The 20,104-nt window shown below is 43.0% G+C and overlaps 1 protein-coding gene across 1 annotated transcript in view; it reads left to right on the plus strand.

Moving 5' to 3' along the window:
• LOC118755845 (syntaxin-binding protein 5) overlaps positions 1 to 20,104 on the plus strand; it is a gene marked incomplete at its 5' end in the record, with an annotated part of 814,838 nt that overhangs the window by 161,237 nt on the left and 633,497 nt on the right. Inside the window, 1 exon segment of the mRNA XM_036490656.1 lies at positions 577 to 756. Coding sequence (XP_036346549.1) covers positions 634 to 756 — 123 coding nt within the window.

Here is a 20,104-nt window from a genome sequence, read left to right on the forward strand (position 1 = left end):
CTACTACTACTACTACTACTACTACTACTACTACTACTACTACTACTACTACTAAAACTATCGATAGTTATTTCATGTGACCAGACTATCGATACTATCGATAGTATCGTCGATAGTTTGACAGCTCTCCTTTCCATATCCACTTATTTAGCTCGCTATAAGCACAAATTGTTCAAACCAGTCGCAGAAGAAAGGATTAAAAATGAATTACAAAAACTAAAATCGAAAAACGCTGATGAAGTTACAGATTCCCCAAATTCTGAAACAGCCGAAGGAATGGGAATGAAGAATTATTTTTAAAAAGCTTTACAAAAACCTGACACATCTGGTTTGGCTTGTAAGCGCTGTTTAAACAACGATCTCGCCATTATGCTAGATTCTAATTGTTTCTTAAAAATACTTGACATCCGCATTCGCATCCGCATCCGCGGATGTTAGCTTTTAGATATTCGCATCCGCATTCGCATTCCACATTCGCATTCCACATTCGCAACATCCCTAGTACATACGAACGTATTGATAACACAACTTTTTCATAAACGTTAATTTCTACATTGTATTGTGTTTTACTTTCAGAACTCGAAAATCAAACGAGTCGTTAGCGCTTCAAAGTAAAATTGTACTTACACGAAAATGAAAAAATTTACTTTCAAGGGGGTTCTTGATGGTTTCCGACAAAGCGTGCAACCACAGGTGTTCAGACAAGAGCTGGAAATACCAGAACATTTAAGGACCGAACATTTTACGCTTAAGAGGGTAAGTATATGCTTGTACTAACTGCTGGTGGTAGCTGTGAAAAAACGGAAAGTAATACAAAATACTGAAATGTTGTAGCTGGCGTTTGTTTTATTTGGTAGCTGTTTCTGAATCTATCATAAGACACACGCGGCTATTACATTTCTTTAAAGCCAACATTGTATGTTTACTGGGTGTTGTTCTAAAAGAGACAATTTGAAAAAAAAAAAACGGTTCTTAATTTTAAAATTCAGGAAACACCGTTAACCGGATATTTGCCTTTAATTTTTCGCGCTTGAATAACGCTTACAGTAAATTAAACTATTAAAATATTAGGGCAATTCATCTAAATGCGTAAATGCCTTGTAACCATATAAACCTCGTCAACTTACTTAATTTTGCATGGAAAATCGGTTTATTTATGAGGCTTACGGGGTTAAGAGGCTTTTACGCGTTTAGATGAATAGCCATAATGACTTTCATTTAAAAGACAATTGAATGAAATAAAGTTATTTAGATTAATAGTAAAGCAAACATTATGTCTAATTCATATTCAAAAGTTTTGGGAACAGCTATTTTTTGTTTGCTTTGTTGTTAAAAACCGCAACCTTTCCTTTTTATATACAGTTGTCCTCAAAATAATAGGAGTGGGATATTTTGACCGATTTTTTGGCTATTTGTCTTTTGTTTATTTAATGTTTATTATTTTGTTTTACAAAAGTCTAGCTGGTAATACAACAAACACCATATAAATTTACATTTCAAAGTTTGTACAAAATTTATCAAAATTCTGCAAATTTTCACCAAAATTTCATACTTTCTAATCAGAATCTTTAAAAAAAAATGAAGTGCAAGTTTCAAGTTGGTAAACAATTTCTAAAACATATACATATGTATTTCAATTGTTTGGATAAATATTTCCGGGTTTTTACTTTACTTTTACTTTTTAATCAAATAATTTCGTGAATAAAAAAATCGAAATTAAGAAAAAACTCATATGATAAATGTGCAGATATTTTACATAAACGCATATCTAATAAATTTATTCTAAAGGGTATTAAAGCGTATGCTTAAACGAGAATGCCTAAAAAAAACTGTTCTCTAGTTGATTCCAAAGCACATTGATTAGCTCCAATTTGAAAAACATACGTATACCAAAAAGGAATCTTCGAATGGGAATTTGATTGTATTTTTGTATGGGGAAAAAATTTTTCATCCTAGAAAACGGGGCACCCCCTTAGTTTTTTCCTTTTGATATTTGTAATACCTATACCAACTTTCAGTTTTTTACTGCAACCAATTCAGGGTGCTCAATGACCTTGAAATGCGCTATTAGAGCGCTGTGAAACTGGCAAAAATATTGGTGATTTTTATAAAAAGCTACTGTTGCCATGCTTGTGCGATTTTTTTAGATAATTTAAATTTGAAATGTTCTTAGGATACTTAACAAGTTGTTTGATTAATATATGTATGTACACAATACTTCTAGAGTAAAATAGGAGCATCATGAGCATCCCCTAAATTTATACATAGAAACGTAAGGTTTGGTACCAGCACCTCCTTCGGCAAGTGGAAAAATTTTTGGTACGCATACCATGGCGTCTTTTATTTGTGTGTATTTGCCTGTGTGCTTATTTCGCGCATTTTCATGACCATTCATGACTAGCAAGCAACAAAGCCACGTCATTTCAGCATTCTTCGCTCTGATATTTTACGAAAATTATAAAAGTTTTCGAACAATACAGGCATTCGCTAAGTCTTACAAAACTCTTGCACTGTGCACGGATTGCCATGTAATCTACCAACACCGTGCAGGGATTTTGCAAGGCTGAGTTCGTAGTGTAAGTTCGGGCCAAGAATCATCGAGTGAAGAATAAGAAAGAAAATGAGGAAGCAGAAACCACGAATGAAGTAACACATGAAAGTGATTCATCGAAAATCGAAGCGCTGCCAGAGAAATTCCGATAATCGCTTGAATTCGATATCAAGGAAAACTTCCCGCGTGAACTAACGGACCAAGTCTAGAGGTTTGTAAAGCAGCCCCTTGACTCGACAATATATCGACAGGCCCTGTGCGGCATTCCCAGGGAGTCGGTCCCAAGTTACGTAGACTCCAGACCTGTGAATGCCTTTCTGCGCACACAACCACCTTACGTGGACGAGACGGAGCTTCGTCTTCCTCGGGAGACTCGGACCACAATAGCCCAGCTTCGCCAGAACATCACCTGCATGACGAGGCGCAAATGCTCTCTATAAAGGAGCACAACACAATGCTCTGCAAGCAATTCGTAGTAGGGAGCCACAGACTTTGACACCCGAACAGACACTTGCTTGCAGAGGAGCCCTCGCCAAGGCATGTCAGAGATACGAACTGACGGGCGAAGTCCAGAGGTTCATTAAACAACCGCTGGACCCAACCGCATACAGACAGGCCCTGAACGACATTCACAGGGAGTCGGTCTCAAGTTATGTAGACTCTCGACCTGTGAATGCCGTTCTGGGCACGCAATCACCTAACGTGGACGGGACAGAACACTGTCTGCCTCGGAAGACCCGCACCACAATAGCCCAACTTCGTTCTGGCTACTGCAGTAGGTTGAACTCATACTTGAGCAGACTTGATGCAGATGTGCCCAATGAGTGTCCGGCATGCGGAGAGACATCCCAAGACTCGTGATATCTCTTCGCATGCTCACAAAACCCAACTCAACTGATGCCTTTGTCCGTATGGACAGACCCCATAGAGGCGCACGCTTCTTCGGTCTCCCGTTAGTTGAGCTTGACGACAACTACTGAGAGACTATCCGATCTGGGCTACAACAACAACAAAACAGCAACATCAACGAATTTCACCAACCGATGAGGGTTAAAAGGTTATGTTTGCGGTTTCAACAGAATAAAAATATATTAATTTTACAGCGAATTTTAAGATGTAAATGCATAAATATTCTAAATGAAAACCCCGGGTTATTCGATATTCGAAATACCAGAATTAACAAAAAAAAAAATCGACCAAAAATTTGGGAAAAACCCATAAACTCATTTAGCAAAAACCATGTTTTCACCTCGTTTTATTAGTTTGGGATTTAACTATGTAATATTGATGTGCCTAAAAGATGCAGCGATTTCCATTCTCAAGTTACATACCTGATGACAGTACGAATTGGAGTTGCTTTAAATTTCCATTCTTACAGGCCTGTTCTGCTTATTACTGTATATTTTGACACCGGAAAATTTTGCTACCGAAAAATAACACCACTTCTTGTAACCGCAATTCTAAGTATTTACCTTGGTAACAATTTAATCTATTTAGCAATTCAGCTATGAAGTTTTGTATAAATTCTGCTGTTGCATATTTTACGGGGCAATATTTTGTTACCTCCCAGCTCGGCGCACTGTGTTCTGTTTTAGGAAAAAATGGACAAAATCAAATATCTCCCGATCCAAACCAGATAGAGACATAAACTAAACGGCATTATAAAGCCGAAATATTGATGAATAGGGGAAAATTATTCACATTTTTCAAAAACACTTTTTCGACCTTGAATTCCAAGGACAAAGTTCAACTAAAGAAATATATATTGCTTTCATATATATATTTTTTGTATCTACCGATCGAAAATTAATAGAGACCTAAATGAAATAGTATTTTAAACCTCAGGTATTGCTGAAAAGAGCCAAACTGTTTCGCTTGGTGAAAAATAAATACCCTATCGTTTATTCTGAGGCCAACGATCAACTAATAAAAAATAATTTTTTTTTCTGATTTAACATAGCTAAATGCGGTATAGTCGTTGCGCTGGGTATGCAGTTACAGTTGCATGGCTATATTCAATCCCGACTCTTGCGTCCTCGTTCACGCACTCTGGGCAACGTGAGCAACCCACGTGCAAGATGCGGTAACCAATCCGAGTGGAGCCTTGGGTCACGGCAGAAAGAGAGGGAGCTTCGGTGAGGCCACTCCGACTTATTCGGTTTAAGGGCTCGCTGAAGTCTGCAGCGTCTGTTCACCAGTAGGTGCGGCTGCAAGCGGGTGTCTGCTTGGAGCAAGCGGCTCGCTATATAAACGTGTATTTGGTTGCGAAACCACCCGCGTCCCAGCAATGGCTTGTGCGCTGGGTTTGGGACCCGCCACGTAAAAACCACTTCCAGTGAAGAAGCAAGGCAAAGCCTCGGATGACGTTTAAAGTACTACGATTTGAGGGCATGCGCCTGGAATGTCCGGGCCCTCAATGGGGAAGGTGCCTCTGCCCGGCTGGTTGATGTCCTCGTAAGGACAAAAGCTGACATCACCGCCTTCCAAGAAATGCGTTGGACGGGGCAAGGCAAGCAATGTCTGGGGCCTTGCGACGTTTACTACAGCTGCCATGTAAAGGAGCGCAAATTCGGAGTTGGATTTGTGGAGGGATAGAGACTCCGTCGCCGAGTACTGTCGTTCACCCCGGTGGACGAGCGTCTAGCCACAATCCGCATCAAAGCGAGATTCTTCAACATCTCGCTCATCTGCGCCCATGCCCCGACGGAAGAGAAGGATGAGGCATCCAAGGATCTCCTTTATGAGCGCTTGGAGCGCACGTATAGCGCTGCCCCCGTCATGATATCAAAATCGTGCTTGGCGACTTCAATGCCAGGGTGGGCAAGGAAGGGATCTTTGGAACCACCGTCGGAAAGTTCAGCCTCCACGACGAAACGTCCGACAACGGATTGAGGCTGATCGACTTCGCCGGGGCCCGAAACATGGTAGTATGCAGTACTAAGTTCAAGCATAAAAAGATCCATCAAGCTACGTGGCTGTCTCCGGATCGAAAAACGAGAAACCAAATCGATCATGTTGTGATGGACGGAAGGCACGCTTCCACTGTTTTAGACGTACGCACACTCCGAGGCCCAAACATCGACTCGGACTCGATGATGACGGAGTCGACGTTCCACCGCCTGACTATGACGAGGTACGAATAGCAATAACACGGCTGAAAAACAATAAAGCTGCTGGAGCTGACAGCCTGCCAGCTGAGCTATTCAAGTACGGCGGCGAGGAGTACATGGATCAACTCTTGGTCAGAATATGGTCAGATGAACGCATGCCCGACGACTGGAATTTAAGTGTGCTCTGCCTAATCCACAAGAAAGGTGACCCCGCCATTCGCGCCAACTACCGCGGGATCAGCCTTCTAAGCATAGGTTACAAGGTCTTATCGAGCGTATTGTGCGAAAGACTGAAGCCCACCGTCAAGGAACTGATTGGGCCTTATCAGTGTTGATTTAGACCTGGCAAATCCACCATAGACCTGGTATTCACAATACGCCAAATCTTGGAAAAGACCCGCGAGAAAAGGATCGACACTCACCACCTATTTGCCGACTTTAAAACCGCTTTTGACAACACTAAAAGGAGTTGCCTATACGCCGCTATGTCTGAATTTGGCATCCCCTCAAAACTCATACGGCTGTGTAAAATGACGTTGAGCAATAGCACCAGCTCCGTCAGAATTGGGAAAGACCTCTCCGAGCCGTTCTAGACCAAACGGGGTTTCAGACAGGGCGACTCCCTTTCATGTGACTTCTTTAATCTGATGTTGGAGAAGATAATAAGAGCTGCAGGACTGAACCGCTCGGGAACAATTTACTACAAGAGCGTGCAATTGCTGGCTTATGCCGATGACATCGATATCATCGGTATCAAAAATCGCGAAGTCTGTTCTACCTTTTCCAAGTTGGATAAGGTAGCAAAGCGAATGGGTCTGGTGGTAAATGAGGACAAGACGAAATATCTCCTGTCATCAAACAAACAGACAGCACATTCGCGCCTTGGCACCCACGTCACTGTTGACAGTTACAATTTCGAGAAAGTAGAGAATTTCGTTTACTTGGGAACCAGCACTAACACCGATAATAATGTCAGCATGGAAATCCAACGCAGAAACACTCTTGCCAACAAGTGCTACTTTGGACTGAGTAGGAAATTCAGGAGTAAAGTCCTCTCTCGACGTACGAAAACCACGCTCTATAAGTCACTCATCGTGCCCGTGCTGGTATATGACGCAGAAGCATGGACAATGACAACATCCGATAAGGCGACTCTTGGAGTGTTCGAGAGAAAGATTTTGCGGAAGATTTACGGGCCTTTACGCGTTGGCGACGGCGAGTACCGCAGACGACGGAACGATGAGCTGTATGAGCTTTACAACGACATGGACATAGTGCAGCGAATTAAAATACAGCGGCTCCGCTGGCTTGGTCTTTTCGTTCGAATGGATACCGACGCTCCAGCTCTGAAAATACTCAACCCGCTGTTGGTAGAAGAGGAAGAGGGAGGCCCCACTGCGATGGAAAGATCAGGTGGAGAAGGACTTGGCTTCACTTGGCGTTTCCAATTGGCGTCAGTTGGCACAGAAGAGAAACGACTGGCGTGCTTTGCTGAACTCGGCCAAAATCGCTTAGGCGGTTACAGCGCCAAATAATAAAAAGAAGATGAAATGTTTTTTTAAATCGTTTTATGCGATATACATACATACATATGTATGTGCATATGTGTGGTGGGTCACATCTATATATTTTTCGATACACAATATCACATGTATATGTATTTAATTGCTTAAGGTGTATAGTGTATACCTGAATCCGAAAAGAGAAACTCAAAGTAATTTGTTTAATCTTACGTCCTCGCTAAAAAAACGTGTCGTCTTCCATAAAAAAAAAAATTAGAAGAAGGAAAAAGAAAGAAGGAAAGGAAGAAAAAGGATAAGAAATGCTTACAACTAAAATACAAAAGGTAATAGAAAAAGGGTTGCTGATTAGCTAGTTCTTCGTAACGAAGCTTAGCGTTACCACAGTATCCCCCGCCAGACTGGGTGAACACTTACTACTGTTGCTTGCTTGTACTACTTGCTTGCCTGTAACGAAGGTTACTCGGCGTGATTTTAGCCCAGTCGATAAAGTTTGGATCTTCCGTGGCGACGAGTCTTCGTTCGGTAGGTATGCTGGTTTCATTCGGTCTACGGAAATGTTTACCGGTCTACCTTTTATCGCAATTTTGAAGTACTTCTCTGCTTTTGGCAAGACTTTATAGGGTCCTTCATATGGTTTCCAGAATGATGGACGCACTGATTCGTTTCTTACGAAGACGTTTTGATAAGTTGCAAGGTCGGGATGGACGAAGACTTTCCTTGAACCATGCCAAGATGTGCTAGATGGTCTAATTGAGTTCATCACTTTTCGAAGCTCGGTGACGAATTCTGACTGCGTTTTAATCCGGCTGTCGTATACAAAAAATTCTGAGGGAATGCGCAGTGTTGTAGTGTAAATTAATTCCGCCGGTGACGCCTCTAGGTCCTGCTTGTATACTTTACGTAGGCCCAGGGGTATAGTCGGTAGGAAGTCCGTCCGGCGGTCTGAGTTAATGCACAAAATTGCGACTTTTAACGTTCGATGCCACCTTCCCACCAATCAGTTTGATTCCGGATGGTAAGGTGTTGTTTTTAGGTGAGTTATGCCAAGTGCTCTAGTTAGCTCTGTAAATAGAGGTGAATGGAGGTGAATTGACGACCCTGATCCGATGTAATGACGGCTGGCGCTCCAAACCTTGCAATCAAGTTAGTCATTAGAGCCTTAGCGATGGTTGGCGCGGTCATGTCTGGTATTGGAATAGCCTCCGGCCATCTTAACAAGCGGTCGATAGGTGTGAAACAGTAACGTTTGCCGGCATGTAGAGGAAACGGTCCTACCACCTCGACGTTAATATGATCAAATCGCGTGTCACTCGATTCGTTGCGCTTAAGGGGTGAGAATGTGTGTCGAATGATTTTTGCTTTTTGACACTGTTCGCCGATCTCGCGAAGGCTTTACTGTCCCCAATACTTGGATTCCATGCCAAACGAACCTGCTTTTCAGTAGCGCGTGTACCTGGGTGGCATAACCCATGAGTTGCTCGTAGCACGTCTGCACAAAATCTCTTGGTGATAAATGGCCTGATATTGCCTGTGGATGAGTCGCAAACTCTTCCTGCGGCTTTGTCCGATGCGTCGACCCATAGGGACAACTCGGCTTCTTTAGACGGATGTCCTAGGAGGGAGGCATTCAAAAGCTGGGCCTTGCAGTTTTCGGACGCTGCAGTGGTGGCCTCTATCCAGTTCAGTTTTGAGCGGTCGTATTTTTAAGTTTACGGGGCACATGGCCAGCAGAGGTAACTGCGCTTCAACAGCGTGTGGGATAAATCATCTATAGAAATTTATTGTGGCTAGAAACCGCTTAAGACCACTAAAGGTAGTTGGTTTTTCGAGGTCTCGAAAAGCTTGTCCGGTTTGCTGTAGTGTTCTTACGCCTTCAGCAGAAACGGTGTGACCTAAAAACGTGATTTCAGCTTTTCCGAATACAGAGGCTGACTTCCAAAACGTATCAATACAATGTTTGTAAACTGTTATACTGTGGTATTCAAACTGTTTGTATATGCAGAGTTGCGACACATTGCAACCATATACATTGCATATTTTAAATATTCAATATAGCAATGAACAATTTTTCTGAATTTTCCATTTCTAAAACACCAACGCTAACCAATAACAAATGAAGCATCAACTTTGTTTCTGATGCGCTGATTGCTCGAGCGATGCGTTTCGATAACTTTGCGGCTGCGTTTTGGAACAGTATACATTGTCAATATTTTGTAGTTCGACTTTGTGGAACCTTATACTTTGTACGTATGCAAAGTAATTGACGTTTTGGAAGTCAGCCAGACTTTGTGGCGTTTATCGGTAGGCTATGTTGCTGCAGGCGATCGAAAAGTTGACGGAGATGGGATAGATGTTCCTCTGGGGACGAAGACGCTACACAAATATCGTCCATGTGCGGGAACGCAAAGTCTAGTCCTCGTAGGACTTCGTGGATGAGTCTCTGTAGCGTCTGCGCGGCATTTCGTGGGCCAAAGGGCATACACATAAATTATAAAAGGCCGAAGGACGTAATAATCGTCTTTTTTGGTATATCATCTGGATTCACGGGGACCTGATGAAAAGCTTCACAATATCGTGTTACCTTTCAAATCGCTAGTGAAGTCCTGCAAATATGGTATCGGATATCTGTCTGGGACCGTCACACTATTGAGGGCTCTAAAATCGCCACATGGACGCCACGTGCATCATCAAATTCGTCCTACACTATGAGCTAGCTTGTTTTTTTTTTTTTTTGGTTAAGAGGAGGAAGCATCGAAAGCCTGTACCCGTCAGTGTGGGACTATAACCCGTACTAAACCTCCTACCGTCCTGTACCGTTTTTCCCCCCGGTACTACCGTAAAGTATTGCGGCGGGAAGCGGTGTGAGCACTAAGATCAAAGTCAGTTCAGTCCTGATGCAGTAAGTGAAGTTACATCTGCTTGACCCGCCCCCGTATTTGTCTTACATGAACACACCCCCTGTCGGGTCAGCTAGTAGTTTAGTACGTACCTGGGAGCCCTAAGTCATGTCCTTGGTCACAAGTTTATGCGGTGCCTGTCGTCATCTTCCCTCAATCGCCAGTTTATGTGGGAGATCATGTTTGCAATCAATTGCAATTTCGCTCAGATACGAGCATGATGTCAACGATATTTTGCGGGCTTGGGTTTTCGCCAGTTTCCTCGGCTAGCCTCATTCTTTCAGCGTTGAAGCGCGGGCAGCTGAAAAACACATGGCAGGCTTCCTCGTTAACGTTGCAGATTGGGCACAGAGGTGAGATGTCGCGTCCGAACCGCTCAAAGTAGCTCCGATACGCACCGTGCCCTGTCAAGAACTGCGTCACATGGTAATTGACTTCACCGTGTGTACGCCGAACCCATTTTCCTAAATCAGGGATGAGGGTGTACGTCCATCTTCCTTGAGGGCTGTTGTCCCACCTTTCTTGCCACCTCGAAAGGGATGTGGCCTTTTCTTCTTCTGAGCTAGCTTGTATGTATAGATATATGTACATATATTTGTGTGTAAGTGTGTGTGTGTGTATGTGTGTACGTGTATTTATTTTTTTTTTTGTAGAGGTGGCACAAAGCATTGCCAGCCGAAAAGTGTGGGGCTTGCCTTTCGGCTCACCGCACTAAAAACCCACCCCTGCTCCGATTCCCTCGCTCCGTGGCACTACCGTTAGGCATTACTTCGCGGAGGGGGAGCGGCCTATTGCCTTTCTACGTGTTTTTTTTTTTAACGGAGGGGAATCTTCCAAAGATGTTATGCACGATTCGTCATCCTGTCCGCTAAGGGTACACCTCAATCGGGACCACGCCCTGACTATGTTATCACATAATTCAGGACTTGCGAGACAGCGCGCCTACATACTAAACCCTTAACTTGAAGCTTGTGTTTGGCCTTGAGGGACCGCCGTTAGGTATTACGTCGCACAGTGTTTCGACTATATGGAGGCAGGTAGAAAAAAATCATGGTGACAGTTGATAAAAAAAACCGGTTGGACTTAGAGAAGGAAAAGTAAAAGTCTTAAATACCAAATTTTATATTATTTACTCGCCCCCCGTCTTCACGAACGATACATTTCCAAAAAAATACGGAAATGGGCTCCATACCGACTAATCAGTTTAGTTGCCTTTGGCGATTAACCCATTAAAGAAAATGTTTCTCTTTCAACTGTAATCAATTATTTAAATGTCGTGGCATATTCAGGTGAAGGTATTTATCATTTATTTGGTACTTTCCTATTATCTTACTAAAAAATTTACTTTGAAATGTAAATGCTAAAGATTATTAGTAGAAAAAAGTGTGAGTACCGGTCCGACAGGACTTGAAATTAGACGAATGCTTTAGAGAATTTAATGTAGTTTTCGAATATATAATTTGATCTTTGCGCGCGACTTTGCAAATATATGTAATTTTTGATTTTCTTAATTTTTGATTTTCAGCTTTTTGCATAATTTCGCGAAAAGAAATTTTCGAACAATGAAAAAATCTCACCTAAACATTGGGAAAAAGCGATTATTTACACCTAAGTCATTTTATAGTATAACCTTTGTTTTCTGAGAGTGGAAAGCAGGAAACAAAAATTAACCAAAATTCCATCACATTCAATGACTGGGCCCACATTTTTTGTGCGTTTTGGACGTTATAGTGATCCAATATTCCCCATATTTTATATTTAGGTTTTTCTAATAAAATAAAGACCACAAACTAAATGTCATCGAAATCGGATGAAATTTAATGTTTCCGCCCACAAGAGTAGGAGGCGTGGCAATTATCCCATCTTTACAAAATTTCACAATTCTCTATTTCTAAGTAAAACTAGAGCACGTGTCAACTTTCAGTGAAATCGGTGCAGGTGTACTATTATTTCCACCTGCCTCCATATAGTCGAAACACTGTGCGTCGCAAGGCGTAGCTTTGCCAATTGGCTTTTCACACACGCCTTTCTGGCCTACCTCTCGTTCAGTCTTCTGTTATCGCTACTGCGCTGCCACTCTTTCCTTCTAAGTTCCTGAAGAACTATAGCGGACCACGCTTTGACTACTCCACACCATTCTAGATTGCATCATGTGGTGCACAATGTTTTCTGGCGCCACTCGATCGTTTATCACCTTTTGTAGGTCTGCTCTGTCGGCGTCATACTTCGGACAGGAAAAGAAAATGTGCTGCACGTTTTCACCGCTACTACCGCAAAAGGAACACTGTCCCGTCATAGTGTCCGTACTTGCTTAGATATTCTCTGCGTTAGATAGTAATCAGTCTCGCCGTGTTTCCTCTCAACCCACGCTTGAACGTTACCGATTAGCATGTGCGTCCACCTTCCTTTCGTGGCGCATCCCAGCGTCTCTACTCGTTTAAGCTAGTCTGTCTTTCTTCTTTCCGTTCTTCAGCTGTTAGTCGCCTGCCGATGTTTCTTGACTTGTCGAAAATTCTCTTAAGTTCCATGGCCATTATATCTGGTGGCATGATGCTCGCTATGACTCCAACGGCCTCGTATGGTACCGTGCGGAACGCACTGACAACCCTGGTAGCGTTTAGCCGAGTCACTGACTTCGATGTCTTGGCATATGTTTTCTGCTGGAGCGCTGGCCCCCAGATGGGCACATTAGTATAGACCGACTCACTTTACTTAGGAGTGCTCGCCTGCTCTGACTTGGTCCGCCAATGTTGGCCATTATCCTCGTTAGCGCCGCCGTAACCCTTGCCGCTTTCTCACAAGCTTTGCCGATGTGCGCCTTGTGAGTCTCGCGTCTATCATCAGGCCCAAGTACTTCAACGACTGCTGTGTCGTTATGCTATACCCGCCAATGTTAAGCGTAGCATTTCCTACCTTTTTCCTGCTTGCAATCAACGCCGCTTCAGTTTTTTGCCCCGCTAGTTGAAGCTTTTAATTTTTTGCGCAGTATTATTGCATAGAATCTCTATTTCGTTGAGTTCCTTAGCCACTGCTGTTACTAGGATATTGTCAGCGTACCCGATGATTTGTACCTCCCTTGGTAGTGGTAGGCGCAGTACGCCATAGTAGAGTACGTTCCACAGCAGTGGGCCCAATACGGAGCCCTGTGGTACTCCACCCGTCACAACATACTTTTTCGGTCCTTCATCGGTGTCGTAGAGTAACAGCCTATTTGTCAAGTAGTTGGAAACAACTCTCAGCAGATAGGGCGGTGTTTTCTTGCACTCCAGGGCGCTTATTATGTGGGGCCAGTAGGCCGAGTTGAAAGCATGTTTGACATCGAACGTTACTACCGCGCAGTATTCTTTCGTGCCATACATCCATCTAGTTCCTTCGATTGCCTTGCTTGCGATATCAGTGAGCTTTTTAATTGCGTCGACGGTTGACCTCTGTCTTCGGAATCCATATTGGTTGTCGGCGAGACCAGAGGATTCTTCCTCTAGGTGTTGCTCTAGTCGTACACAAATTAGTCGCTTCAGTATTTTTCCAAGCGTGTCCAACATGCATAGCGGTCGGTACGAGCTTGGTTCCCCGGCAGGTTTATTCGGTTTCTGCAACAGAACCAACCGCTGCTTCTTCCAGATTTTTTTTTTTTTTTTTTTTTTTTTTTTTTTTTGGGAAGACTCCTTCTCGCAAACACCGCTCAAATAAGTCAGTGAACGGGCTGGTATTGTGCTTAATGGCAATCTTTAGAACTTTGTTTGGAATACCATCCAGACCTGGTGCTTGGGTTACTTCCTCGTCAGTGACTAATGGTGCGTTCATTATCGCAGGTTGTTCTACTCGCAGCTGTCGTTCTTCTGGAGTTTGCGAAGGGAAGAGAGTTTCCACAACGTTTTTAGTAGGATGGGCCAGGTTGGCGCTTACCCTTTATAGCCTTTAATTTTCCTCATCACCACTTTGTACGCATCACCCCACGCATTTTCGTCTACCTTTTCACAGAGCTCTTTGAAGCAGCACGATTTACTCCTTCTTATTGCCTTCTTGAGGTCGCTTCGCTTCCTTTTAAAGCATTCGCGTAGCCATGTGTGCTCCGCCGATCCCCGTCTCCTTTGGCAAAGCCGCCTCGCTTTGTGGCACTCACTTCTTAATATGTCAATTTCTTCGTTCCACCAGTATGCAGGCTTTCTGTAAGCGCCTTGTTTTTTCCTGCACATAGCGGCGTCACATGCTTTGCTGATGTGTCCCACCAGAATTTCCGCCTGTCGTTCCGTATCTTCTGCGCTGGCAAGATTTCCCTCCATCATGAGTCTGAAGAGCTCTTTCGTATTTCGACTTTCCACCCTCTAGTCTGTGCCTTTCTGATGGCAGCACATTTTCGACTCTGCGCATTGTTTCCGATTTCGACCATAATGGCCAAGTGGTCACTATGCGTATAGAGATCTGACACCTCCCAGCTTGTTGACTGCACTAAGGAACTGCTAGCGAACGTGATGTCAATCACCGAGCCACGACCGTTCTTTTCGAAAGTGTTCCTGTTTCCCGTATTTAGCAGCACTACGTCCAGCAACGAAAACGCCTTGAGACGAGCATATCCCCGTCTGTTCGTACAGATGCTGCCCCATTCCATCGCCCACGCATTCAAATCGCCTGCCACCACGTTCATCGTAGTAGTCAGGGCTTCTCGTACTAATTCGTCCAGGGTTTTTCAAATTCACTTTGTGGCACGCTCGGTGATAAGTAGCAGCTATAGAAGTTGATTCCACAGATCTTCGCCCGCGTGTAGTAGGCTTTCCTAATAGCGGCTTTTATTGGAGAGCTTGGCCTCCACAGGCCCATATGGCGGCTTTGTTTGTGCAATCAGATGCCCATGTTGCGGCGTCCATGTTTTTGTACTGCTCACTAATTATTGCTACATCCACTTTCTCTTCGTACACAGTCTGCATGAGAAGTTCCTGCGCTGCCTCGCAATGGTTCAGACTTAGCTGCATGACTCTCATTGTTGGACTTTTTGCTACCATTTCCGGCTACCTACTTGATGATACGAGTTTTCCCTTCCCTTGTTCTTGTACGCGCTACAGGTCGGTTTTTTCTTGCACGCTTTCGCGAAGTGCCCCTTTTCTCCACATTTGAGACAGCACTGACTTCTCTTCTGGGTTGCTGCACGCTCTCGCCAGATGTCCGTATTCAAAACACCTAAAGCACTTTTTTGGATTCGGCTTCTCTCTTATCCTGCACACTACCCAGCCTATCTTTACTTTCCGTGCGTCTAGCAGTAGCCTTGCCTCTAGCGCGGGAAGGCTTACAGGCGCCGTTTGCGTACCCGCGTACGCCGCCCTGATGCTTCTGATCGACTGTTCACCGAAATGGTTTAAATCCTTTATTTGGGTGCGGATCATCATGCATCATCTTTTTTCACCGCCCTTAAGATGTCGCTGTAGGACATATCTCCAATTCGCGCTATAACTATAGCATCGGGACGTGGGGCGGCTTGTACATTGTCTTCTTGCTGCTTCGTGGTTTACGTTTCACCGCTGTCCAGCCTTTTCCTTTTTCTTCCTCCTTTTATTTGTTCTTGGAAGGGCGTTGTCTCCTTACTCAAGATGGTTTCCGACTTCCTTGGTACCTCTTCATGTGTGGTTTTGTTCTTCTTAGGTGGCGTTCTTCGCTTCGGCTGGTTTTCGTCGCGCGGCCTCTTTGGGTTGGTTTCTGCAGTCGTGGGCATAATGAGGACGTTCCGTCTGTCTTCTTTTATTTTGATGTACTCCTCATATGCATTTGCATGTAACTTTGCTATTTGGCTGAGAATGTCTCTCATGTTGTTGTTGATTGAGCGCTGTGGTGGGCGCATTACATCCATCAGCTTCTTGATTGCATCGCCTAACTCCGACATATATTCTCCGCGCGATTACACTGCTTTCACCTGTGGCGTGCTATCCTGCAACGCTGGTGGTGACGACCTCGCTCGTACTCGCTTCTCTACGTTGAGCACCTTTTTAGGCGAACGAACCAGTCGTGATGCGCGCTTGAAAGGGTCCATTTCCGCAATCGGTGTTCTCATGGACGGCTCTGTCTCGGACACTTTGCCATTACCGTCATCCAAGCTTTCAGTGGCGCTGCTCATTATGATGCCGTATATGTTGCTGCTGCTATTGTTGCTTTTTGTATTGTTACTCATATTTTTTTCCATTAGTTTATGTTCTCCAGCACATTGTGTGCAGGGGGGCGGGCCGAAATAGACAGGAACGGGTATACCCTAGGGGACGATGCCCTGCCCCAGTTCCCTGAGGCCTGTCCTTCGCTTTACCAGTCCCGGAAAACACGGACGGACCGTCGCTCGCCCGGAGCAACGCAGGCTACTACTCCTGCGTCCAATGCACACTTCTTGACCAGGGCCCGAAGGGGCTGGTTACTGATACACACCGCTGCTGGCACCTCGCCAGAGCAGGCTCACATCACCCTCTTCACCTGACATGGTGAACAGCCGCTGACCAGGAAGCCGCCCATTGTGGATCCGTCGCGACTGGATTTTTGTTACTCATCAAGCCCGTGCATGATGAGGGGGACACATACTTCAAAGAGGCGGTGTCGACTCGCCACTGTCACAGGAACTTCATCGGACTTGCTAGCTTTTGGACACCGTCCTCCATTACTTTCGCTCATCGTCGGGGGCTACTTATTCATTTAGACTTATTTCGCAACTAACCGGTAGCTTAGAGCCCAGCTATGGTGACCGTCCCCAAAAGGAATCATGTGTGTGTATGTGTGTGTGTGTGTCCAGTTTTACAGTTTACAGTTTTAACCGGTTCTGTTATAGACTATAAGAACACGTTTTTAAGATTCGATTTTCGGATATTTTTTTCCTTTTTTTCTTTTCTGTTACAGATTCCATTTTTGTTACATATTTTATTAAAAAAAAAAATTATTGTAAGCTGCACGCAACAATGTAAATTCATTAAACTTGAAAACTCACAACTGCCTCCACCGCAATTTGAACTCGCGACCAACGATGCTTGAGTCGGATGTCTTCTCGCTGAGCTACTTTCGTATTGTACGAGTAGTGAGCATTTGCACATTTACACCGCAAGTTTCAACTGTCCCGCTCTGCATGCGTTTTGCACTAGTTCAGAGATAGTTCTGATATATGTAGCAGTGATGGAAAATCAAAATTTAAAATTGTGCAAAATTTGTCCTAAAAAATGTGCCGAAATGCATGTCAATTTGCCAATACATAAATTAAAAGTCGTCCATAAGGTACCATTACCTTTATAAATTATACTAGCAGACCCGGCGAGCTTCGTCCAGCCCAAAATAAATTTTTTTATTGAAACATTTGGTCCAACGTTTTCGCCAGCAATTCACGTTCACGTTTGGTTTTGTGGTCGACAGAAGGCATATCCTCCATTGCCGTCTTAAATAGCATGACGAACGCGTTATACTGGAAAGAAGTCATTGCGGCTCGATAGTGAATCGTCTTGAATCTGTATTAGTTGGTGGCAATTTCCAAACGGGTGAGTATCATTGGTCCACATTCTGTTTAGTCAATGTAAAGCAAGGACCGCAATGGTTCTGATGGTTGGTTTAATGGGGGTAATTTGACTTTGATCTCTGGTGCCTCCGAATTGACAATTTTTAGCAATAACTCGGCTCCACCGCCACCTTGCGCATCTTTTTTTTTGCCATAGTATTGCCCCTATCGTTACCAATACATATACATCTCGAATATGAGTCAAATCGGATCACAAATACGATTTTGAATAATAACTCGACTCCAGCGCCACCTGGTGAACTTAAACTATACAGAGACCTACACAATCACATAAGAAATGTCATTAACATCCTTTCGGTCGTTTAGGAGGAGTCCACCCACCAGAATAAGTATTTTACATACTGACACTCTTCGGCATTTTTGCCAATACAAAAAAAACAATATCACGCATTCGTTATACGGAGAAAATGCGCAACATCATCAGCGAATAAAATTGTCAAAAATCAACGGTAACTTATAGCCATTTAAAACTTGCACTTTATGATACCGAAATTGAGTGAACTACAAAACTGCATACCCAAAATTTGATGCATTTAATGCCATTTGATGCAAAATGAACTATATTTCTACAAAAAATTAACAAAAAAATGTATTATGAAAAAGGAAAAAACACCGTATTCTGGAGGTATATATTTACAGATAGGTAAAAGTTTCAATATGTTTGGAAAGCGCCACGCCTTTTCCAGTAGCCTAAATCTGTATACCAATTTCCAGGATACTACCACAAACACTTCCAGAGATATACGGTATGAGAAATTCGATATGTATAGGTGATGCCACTCTCCCTTAATATATCGAAAGTCTGCAGTAGGTGTCCAAATTTCGGTACAGCCGTTTGCGAGATCACCTCTTATAAAAAAAGAGCTTCTCTTTATACAATTAGTGTCGGTAACACAGGGCAACACCGATTTTGATGGGGCAATTGTTAAAGCTGTTTTTGATAGACTTTTTTGTGCTGATTACGAACCCGTAAGTATAAAGTTTCCATGAGCTCCAGATTTTGAGAAAAATGTGGTGAAAGTGTCGAAAAATCGCGTTTTTTGCAATATTTGAGAAGCTCTAGCAAGGAAACAAAAGGTGGTAGAACCTTCCACTTAGGCTTAAATTAAAGCTAGAGCTACAGACTACTATCCCTGAAAATACTATTCCTGCACCTTGCCCTGATGGTCACCTATACTCATTTACTTTTTACAGGAATGGTTTTTTCAGGGATTGAAGTCAGAAGTCGAAGCCTTAATTTAAGCCTAAGTGGAAGGGTCTAACACCTTTTTCTTAATTGCCGTAGGTACTCAAACTTCCAAAAACAGTTTTTCCTATTCAACAAATGACTATAAGTGACCATCAAGCAAAAGTGCAGGAATTTGCAGGAATAGTATTTGAGATTTTTTGCTTCAATCTAAGTCTAAGCGGGAGGTTCTACCACCCTTTGTTTCTTTGCTAAAGCTTCTCAAATATTGCAAAAAACGCGATTTTTTGATACTTTGACCTCGTTTTTCTTATAATCTGGAGCTGATGGAAACTTTATGCTTACGTCAAAAATAGCGTTAACACTTGCTGCATCAAATTGTTTTCTATTTTTGTTGGCCTGTGTAATAAGTATTGTTAAATAGCCAATACCCGCATGTTTGCCTCGCCTTGAAACACCTTTCGAACTGTAAAACAATGACTCAATTCTATTCTACGCATATGTATAATACGGGTATCGAGTTTAAAGCAAATCGGACCATAAATAAGATATTCTGGAATAGATCGGTCCCTGGTCCACTTATCAGAAAAAAGTATCATATATGTTAATCCTGGCAATAAGCTTGCTACATGCCAAATTTCATGCAAATCGGACCATAAATAAGATCGGTCCCTGGCCCATTTAACGCAAAAATGGATCCTATATGCTAATGAAACATAGGAGAAAATTGTTCACAATTGATTCATGCTCATAATGAATTTCACAATTATCCGAAATTTTCCAGGCTTCACAACGAATTTTCCACCTTTACATCGTCCAAAATCATCAAATCATGCGATAAAATGCAAAATTTCATCGAAAAAAATTCAAATTTTTCGCGTTCTTCCGGATTCTTCCGAGTTTTCCACTTAGAATTTTCTATTTTTCCATTCCAAAGCCATTCCGAAGGAATTGCACAAAAAATTCCATACAAAAAGACCAATTTTCTATTTTTCCAATTTCCCGACTTTCCCGGATGATTTCCCAAAATTTTCTTTCGTAAAAATCTTCTCCTGGCAATTACGACCTACTAAAAAAAATTTAGCCAAATCGGCCTAACCGTTCTCAATGTATGAATTGCATAACTTATTGTATATAAGAAAAAGAGAAATCTCACGGGGAACCTTTCTTAAATGCATTATTTCTTTATGAAGAGTACGCTTAATATAAAGATCCTTTTTTATGTACCCTTTAATTTATGCATACTCTACATTGTACCGAGGGTACAACATGAGTTTCTTGTACCCTTATTTACGCGTTTCCTAGTTGT

Source organism: Rhagoletis pomonella, unplaced genomic scaffold, assembly GCF_013731165.1.
Source record: "Rhagoletis pomonella isolate Grant_MI unplaced genomic scaffold, Rhpom_1.0 Rhpom_scaffold_00002, whole genome shotgun sequence".
Lineage (NCBI taxonomy): Eukaryota > Metazoa > Arthropoda > Insecta > Diptera > Tephritidae > Rhagoletis > Rhagoletis pomonella.